The sequence below is a fragment of the Puntigrus tetrazona genome, chromosome 14, assembly GCF_018831695.1.
Source record: "Puntigrus tetrazona isolate hp1 chromosome 14, ASM1883169v1, whole genome shotgun sequence".
In the NCBI taxonomy this organism is placed as follows: domain Eukaryota; kingdom Metazoa; phylum Chordata; class Actinopteri; order Cypriniformes; family Cyprinidae; genus Puntigrus; species Puntigrus tetrazona.
Window position 1 is genome coordinate 15,447,969 of NC_056712.1, and position 7,720 is coordinate 15,455,688.

Here is a 7,720-nt window from a genome sequence, read left to right on the forward strand (position 1 = left end):
TTTCTTTCAAAAGTGACTCATTAGGGTGGAAAAAGATGCTTCAAATTGGGCCATTAAGCAGAGACGGGGAGGAAGGCTAGCGCAAACAGTAGACGATAGAGTTAGGTAAACAGGGTAATTGAACTCTCCCACAGGTCAAAGGTGACCCAGTCAGTCAACAACCGTTGCAAGGAGAGAGAAATCCAGCATTGATTGGGAGTTGCGTTGTTTGCAGAGCATTGATTTCAAATTGATGATCTGTTTATCTTTGTTTCAGGCTGGTAGGGTGATGCAGTGCTGGAGCTTCTGGCTGGGCCTGATACTGGTGCCAACAGCATGTTTACTCAAAGATGTGGTGTGGAATGCGTGAGTAATGTACCACACATATACATATCACTGTATGCATGGGAAAATACAGTGTGATTTGGCAATATATGTTACTCGCATAAACTCGCATATACACATATGTGTATGTCTGCATGCAGAGGACGGCGCACAGTGAGGAAGACTCTGCTGGAGGAGGTGCAGGAGCTGGAGGCTCGGGCTGTGGACCCTGGGGCGGCCGTCCTCAGAGATGCCAGCGGCCGCAGGTATGTTCCTGAGTATGCCTTGATGTAAACCAGCATATCCATCAACTCCCTTGTAATATCTCGTGTTGAATTACAAATTTAGATTCAGGCAAATGCATAATTGCTTTTTGTTGTGTTATTCTTAACAATTAAAGCTCAATAAAATGTATTGACAGTTAGTTACATTTTTACTTTCACTTCTACTTTTACATTTAGATATAATTTAATTGAATTAATTTACTAATACATTTTAATACACAAATACATTTATTTAATTATTAATATAAGCTTAGCAATGTTGAAAATACCCACTTTTTTATTTCCATTTTATTTGCTCGTTGCAAAAGGAAGCTCACTAGGATTTGGAGAGGACTGATTGTGTTTATGATTTGTTTATGTCTTTTGTCTTTGCATATTGTTTGTGGATGTGTGTTTGTGAAAGACACTTTGTTTGTGTTCGCTGTGATGCTCTAACCCCTGCCTGAACACCCANTTTTGGAGAGGACTGATTGTGTTTATGATTTGTTTATGTCTTTTGTCTTTGCATATTGTTTGTGAATTAGTTTGTGGATGCGTGTTTGTGAAAGACACTTTGTTTGTGTTCGCTGTGATGCTCTAACCCCTGCCTGAACACCCACAGACCCAATGCTGAAGATTCATAGACTCATACAGTCAAAGGCAGGCATGTGCAGGTAGAACCAGCTGCCCGAGTCTCTCTATAGGATGTGCAGTGACCTGTTTCCTCCTTCCCTTAACCTCCCTTTCATCACCATCATCATAATCATCTCACGACTTCCCTTTCACTTTTCTCTTTCACATTCTGCAATATCAGGCGGCCATGAGCTGGACAGGTTTGCCTAGCTATAAGCACTGGGTGTGTGTAGCTTCCTTAAGATCGTAGCTCTGTGCATGTGTTTGTTTTCAAACTGTGTGTTTGTGGTTTTGAGGCTGACTGCGTGGAGCGATCGCATGGATTTAACAGTTTATCCCAGAGATATTACTCTACATATTGCATTTGGTGTGCAGCCCTATATGAGACAGGAACTTGGCAGACAGACGTGTAGTCTCATGCAGTTTTTTTGTAATACCTTGGAGTGTTTCGTGGTCTTTAGGCCATTAATTTATGGCCAGGGAGTTGACAGAATGGACTTCTAATCAGAGGGATGTTGGCCGTAAGCCCTGTTTGCGTTTACCCTCTCATTCCCCCAGAGCAGAACACTTAACCTCATTTGTTTCAGTAAATATCCAGCTGTAAAAAACATAATGGTTGTAAGTCATCCTGAACGAGTGTAGAAATCCGCTGAATGATTAAACGTCAGCTTGAATTCGACATCACTGGATGGAGGTTGACGCAATTGAAGAGCGTATCCTAGGCGTTTACATTTAAAACTCTATTTACTAAGACCCCAACTAGCCCTGCCGGACAAAAGCGAAGTATTTTCCGAAGCGTGAGCCAAGCCTGGACTCGTACGTGAGGGACAGTTGGAGGAAAATAAGTTATTGAAAATTTGATTAATCAAAACAACTGTCTGATATCCCAAGGATTGTCCACGTTCCAGAGAAACGACAGAGGAAGAAAGAGCTCCGGTTACCAGCGAGCCTATGCGTCATTCCATCCTTTTATTTCTTTATTTATCCATTCATCATCCCCGTCTTTCAACCGATCATCTGTTTTGCAGACATAGTTTTCGTTGGCCCATGTTCTGCCATATCTCATATACTGTTGCCGAATTTTTTTACAACGCAGCCAAATGAATGCCACGTCCTTCCCAACGATAACAGTGCAAACAGTCCCCTCCGTAGCACAATATGAGTTCGAGCTGTAACCTTGAGAAGTTTGGCCTTCCTCCATAACAACTGGTTTTCGGATCACTCTTTCTTTTATGGATGAGGGGAAAGATCGCTTTCATCTGATTTACAGGGAAACATCGTAGACTGATTGTTCTACATGGAACGTGTTTATCAAAGACGGGGTCGGGCTCCTTTGATTTCTCATCATTTCAAAACTGGCCGCAAAATAGCATCGGATCCGGTTTCCAGAATTGAAATTTCGCCGTTTCATTCAGCGACCAGAGACTTCTTTATTGGCTGCATTAATTTTAGAATAAAGAGCTGTTGAATACTTCTCATATTGATCGGTTTTGTTTGAAAGCTTGAGGATTTAGTGCTGTGGAAATATTCGAGGAGATGTTTTTGGACTGCAGGCCTAAGTTTAATGTTGTTTAGGAGTGCTTTGGGAAGACGTTTCTAAGAATTGTCCGAGTATGTGAGCATAAATATGCGTTCTGCTCGAGTGAACCTCATTAAGAGTATCTGACATTCGCCAGGACGGCCAAGCGGCAGAGTAGAGGACTGTGTGTTATAGAAATGCATGTGATTTTGACCTCTAGCTGTCATGTGTGTAGAACATCAGCCAGTAATTGTTCTGTGATTGGTGGCTTAACCTGTCTGTCTCTGTCTGTCCAGTCTGAACGAGCGTGCCCATCTGCTGACACGAGTCTTTAGGAAAACGCCTTCTAGCGTGGGACGCTCAAACTCTGTGCAGCAGACCGTGTCACGTAAGTGCATGTTCCACACCCATTTTTACCCTTCACACCCACTGAGATCTGCAGAACCTGTACAACTGTAACTAATTATTATCAGTATTATATTATTAGTAATCTGCCTGTTGTCAGAGCTTTGAAAAATGAAAATAAAATATTAAATTAATCTGTCACTTTGAATAATCAGATAAATAAAGGTTTATATACAGAAAGGTTAATTTTCTGTATTTTATTAAGGGGAAAACAGTTTTCATGTAATCCATTTTTGAAGTTTACGGTTGGTTAAAAAAAAAAAACCTTTTTTTTTCTTCTCGCCAATATTGCATTTATATTTGATCACAAATACTGTAAAAACAGGAATATTGTCATATATTAGTACATATTTAAATAACGTCTTAATATAATTTTAAATATAGTTCAGTCTTGAAATTTAATTTTCAGATTTAATTTATTTGCCTTTGTCATCATAATACAAAGTATTCAGTGTCACATCATCCTTCAGAAGTCATTCTAATATACTGATATGATGCTCAATATGCAATTTCTTTTATTATTATTGTTGAAAACAGTTATGCTGCTTAATATTTTTGTGGAAACAATGACACATTTTTTGCAGAAAAAAAAGAAAAAAAAAACATGAACATTTCGGCCCTTAAGCCTTTTTAAATGCATTTTTAAGACCCACTGCCACCCTAATATGAAGAATAACATTTTTGGGGGGAAAATAATTGTGGTATATCGACAGTACAGCTGGACAGTTTGTGCTTTAATTACGACGCACACAAATATCCCCATAATACAGGCAATTTTTTTTCTCTCTCTTCCAACAGATGGATATGCGTTCTCGCAGGAGGAGCATGGCGTGGTGTCGCAGTCCCAGGTTGTTCGCTCCTACGACACCACCCGTCAGCGGCCCAGTCTGTAGCTGTAGCCATGGCGACAGCTGGTAGAGACTTTAACGACACACCTGTGCTGGGTGATCCTGCTGTGGCCTTTAAGCTGAACTAAACTGAACTGGGCACAGCTAGCGCAACACCCGGCCGAGCTACATAACACACCGCCTCCCGACCAGGGAGTGGATTTACAGGAAACGGAGGGTTGGGGGTGGGCGGGCATATTCTCACATGGAAACAGACAGCCGAAATGCACTACACACGAACGGACAGGAGAAAGGAGCCAGGTAGCATTCAGAAGAGGATGCCAAAAGAGACAATGGTATCACTATCACGAGTCACAAGACTGCTTCATTTGGTTCGACATGGTGCGGGTGCGTGTTTGCATCTGCGCTTTCGTGTATGTGAGCGTATATATTGAGAAGGATGTGCATATGTGCTCTTATCCGTTGTGTGTGTGACGGTTGTGGGGCGGCTGTTGCGCTACTCTGTGTGTCTGCATGTGCGTGTGTTTTTGTTGAGTCCTAGCGTTTGCGTCTCCAGAGATGGGAGTTTGGCGTATCCGTCCTCACCACGGCGAAGCAGGAGGGGAGGCCACTCTAAACAAACACAAAACAGCCACCCACATGCATACACTCTTTTTGGAGGAATGCCCATTGCTGACCTGAGATGGGGGAGGTGTGGCTTACAGATGCCGCAGACACACGCATGCACCCACACGCATGCACCGTTCCCATCCAGCGAGGCTGCCAAAACACACAGCGATTCCTCTGAGGCGGAACCCCCACCCTGCCGCATGGAGCTTCCCAGCTTACCACACACACACAAATACACCTTCTCTCGCTCTCTGTCTCACCTAATCTTCTACTTAATGGCGGCCTCTGTATCTTAGAGCTCATGTTCTCTCCGTCTGCTCTCTGTCTTTGATTCTCTCTCTTTTTCCAGATCGGTAATCTCCATGTCTCCTTGTTCTCTTGGTCTAGTTATCCTTTCATTCCCTCTCTGTTCCAGTCGGTGGCTGCTGTGGATCACAGCTGTAGCTTTTGCTTTTGTCCGCTTTTACTCGACCTGTCGGGTTTCTGGACTGTTTTGTCAAATAAACTGGACTTGTGACTCTGTGTCATTCTCTTTTTAAGCCTAGATTTTGTCCTGTTATTGTTGGCCTTTAAATACGAGTCATTTCAGACCCAAAATATTATTGTTCAGTTTTAAGTTTCGCACTCAAGTCGCTCCAAACTTTCTTCTGTGGAACCAAATAAAAATATGGTAAGGCTGTTTGCAGGATTTTAAAATCAAATGTAAGACACTTAAAAAACCTACACAAGTAACATTAATACCACATGAGCAGGGATGGGCAATGGTAACATATTAAATCTCTAAATGAATGTAAAGAACATGATTTATATGTTGAGATACAGGTTTTCACAGAGATAAAAAATACATTTTAGCTATTTTTATGAAAATAGGTGAGTCAAAAGTATATATTAACAAGAATAATTATCAATTACATTAATATACAGTAACATGAATATATCTAAGTGTCTTTAAAATATGGGTAGATTTTGCACATTAGTCTGAACAAAAACAGCAGAAAATCAAATTCTTCCTCCAGAGTTTAGCCTGAGTCTCCTTCCATTTCTAACAACTGTTGATAATGGTTGAGATCACAATAGGGTTGTAATATTATCTCAATTGTGAGTAGGATGCGTTTCATGCAAGATTTTGTTACTGGACAACCTTGGAATAAATTAGTGGTGAGGAGACTTCCTGGAAAAACAAGATTGTTAAAAGGTATGCTGTTAATTCACTGCTAACTCAGGAGGAGGTTTCGACACTGCAAGGTCATTGGAAGATTTTGACCTATTTAAAAGAACGATTTAATATTTAAAAACGTCTCACACTTCAGAGATTGGCAGCTGCAGTTCACTGAGTCTTGTTGACCCAACTCTCACTCGCGAATTCGAAACTGGTTTGTGAATCTTTTGATTTTGACCAGTTGAAAAGAACCGGTTCAAATGAGTCAATTGTTCGTGATATAGAGATCGCATGGAGATTCTCCTGGCTTGAGTTTAACTAATTGATTCAAATTCAGTTATAGGTAAATTATGTAAAAATGTTATTCATTCTATTATGTTTTAACTCCGTACATTCGTCATGTTTTTAGGGATTACCAAACTTGTGTGAAAACAGGCTCAGCAAGAGAAATCGTTGTAAAATTACTGAGCTAAAAGATGAGCTTAGCGTGATTTGGCCAACTTACATGCCGTCTTTATTAAAATGAAAGCCAACATTCATTAGAAGGCTTATAACTGGAGTCTGATTTGTGCTTTTTTCCTGCCGGGTTTGTTTGAAGTGCACTACAGAGCTGAGTCAGAGTTACAGGTTAGGAAATGAGCTGAGGTGGAGTGTTATTTTAAGATTAAAAACAGGAAAGAAAAGAGAGTACTGACACATTTACAGAATATGTAGATATTACCTTATTTAAACCCCGAATCATTCAATTTGCCACAGAACACATAAGTGCTTTGAAAACAGAAACTCTAGGTATGTGAAGGATGAGCCAAGCAGATGTGTTGTTAATTAACTATGGATGCGTCAAATGGATATTTATAATACATTTTTTAAATAATAATCCCATAAGAGTTATTGTAAGTGTTAATGTAACTGTAAGGGTGTGTGTGACCCTGTAAACCCCATCAGTCCCATGATCCCTCACTGCTAAGAAGTCCACACCCACGTCTCTGAATATGAGCCAGCTCTGTCCAGCTCCACTGCCTCCAATATGGGGAATCCATTCCTGTTCCACCTCAGCAGGAACCACATGGATCCGTTTCAACTCTGTCCAATGACTCCCCAAACGTTAGTCTGACCCTAAAGTTTCCATATATACATGCCAAGAACACAGGCAGACCTAACTAACTTCAATTATTGTGGGTTTTGTTTGTATATTACAGTTGCAGCAATTGTCTGGGTGGAAAGTGTGACTAGTTATGTGTGCAGTTAAGTGTGTTTAAAGGCTCTTGTTTAAAGAGTTTTTATACTGGCAAGTTGAAGCATTAAAAAAACTATTTGTGTAACTTTCGGGTAATATTTATATAGATTTAAATCCTTTCTCATATGTGCAAAACAAATATTATTAACTACACACAACTGTCATTTGGTTATATATTACTTGCAGATTTTTTTAGTGGATGTGTATGTCACATACATATTGCCAAAAGTATTGGCTCACCAATCCAAATAATCAGAATCAGGTGTTCCAATCACTTCCATGGCCACAGGTGTATAAAATCGAGCACCTGGGCATGCAGACTGGTTTTTGTTTTTGTTTTTTTATTTACAAACATTTGTGAAAGAATGGGTCGATCTCAGGAGCTCAGTGAATAGGATGCCACCTGTGCAACAAATCCAGTAGTGATATTTTCCACAGTCAGCTGTCAGCTGTATTATAAGAACGTTGAAGCATTTGGAACGACAGCAACTCAGCTACAAAGTGGTAGGCCACGTAAACTGATGGAGCAGGGTCAACGGATGCTAAAGCGAATAGTGCAAAGAGGTCGCCAACTTTCTGCAGAGTCAATCGCTGCAGACCTCCAAACTTCATGTGAAAGAGATTAGCTCAAGAACAGTGCGCTGAGAGCTTCATGGAATGGGTTTCCATGGTTGAGCAGCTGCATCCAAGCCATACATCACCAAGTGCAATGCAAAGCGTCGGATGCAGTGGTGTAAAGCACGC

At 40.8% G+C, this 7,720-nt stretch overlaps 1 protein-coding gene across 1 annotated transcript in view; it reads left to right on the forward strand.

The window, feature by feature from the left end:
- The window catches only part of LOC122357522 (phospholipid-transporting ATPase IA-like), a 19,251-nt gene extending 14,149 nt beyond the window's left edge, over positions 1 to 5,102 (forward strand). The window contains exons 8-11 of the mRNA XM_043256925.1: positions 257 to 345; positions 465 to 569; positions 3,015 to 3,106; positions 3,922 to 5,102. Of these exons, the coding sequence (XP_043112860.1) occupies positions 257 to 345; positions 465 to 569; positions 3,015 to 3,106; positions 3,922 to 4,016 (381 nt within the window). The 3' untranslated portion in view covers positions 4,017 to 5,102. The remainder of the gene's footprint in view (positions 1 to 256; positions 346 to 464; positions 570 to 3,014; positions 3,107 to 3,921) is intronic.
- Positions 5,103 to 7,720: the final 2,618 nt, after the last annotated feature.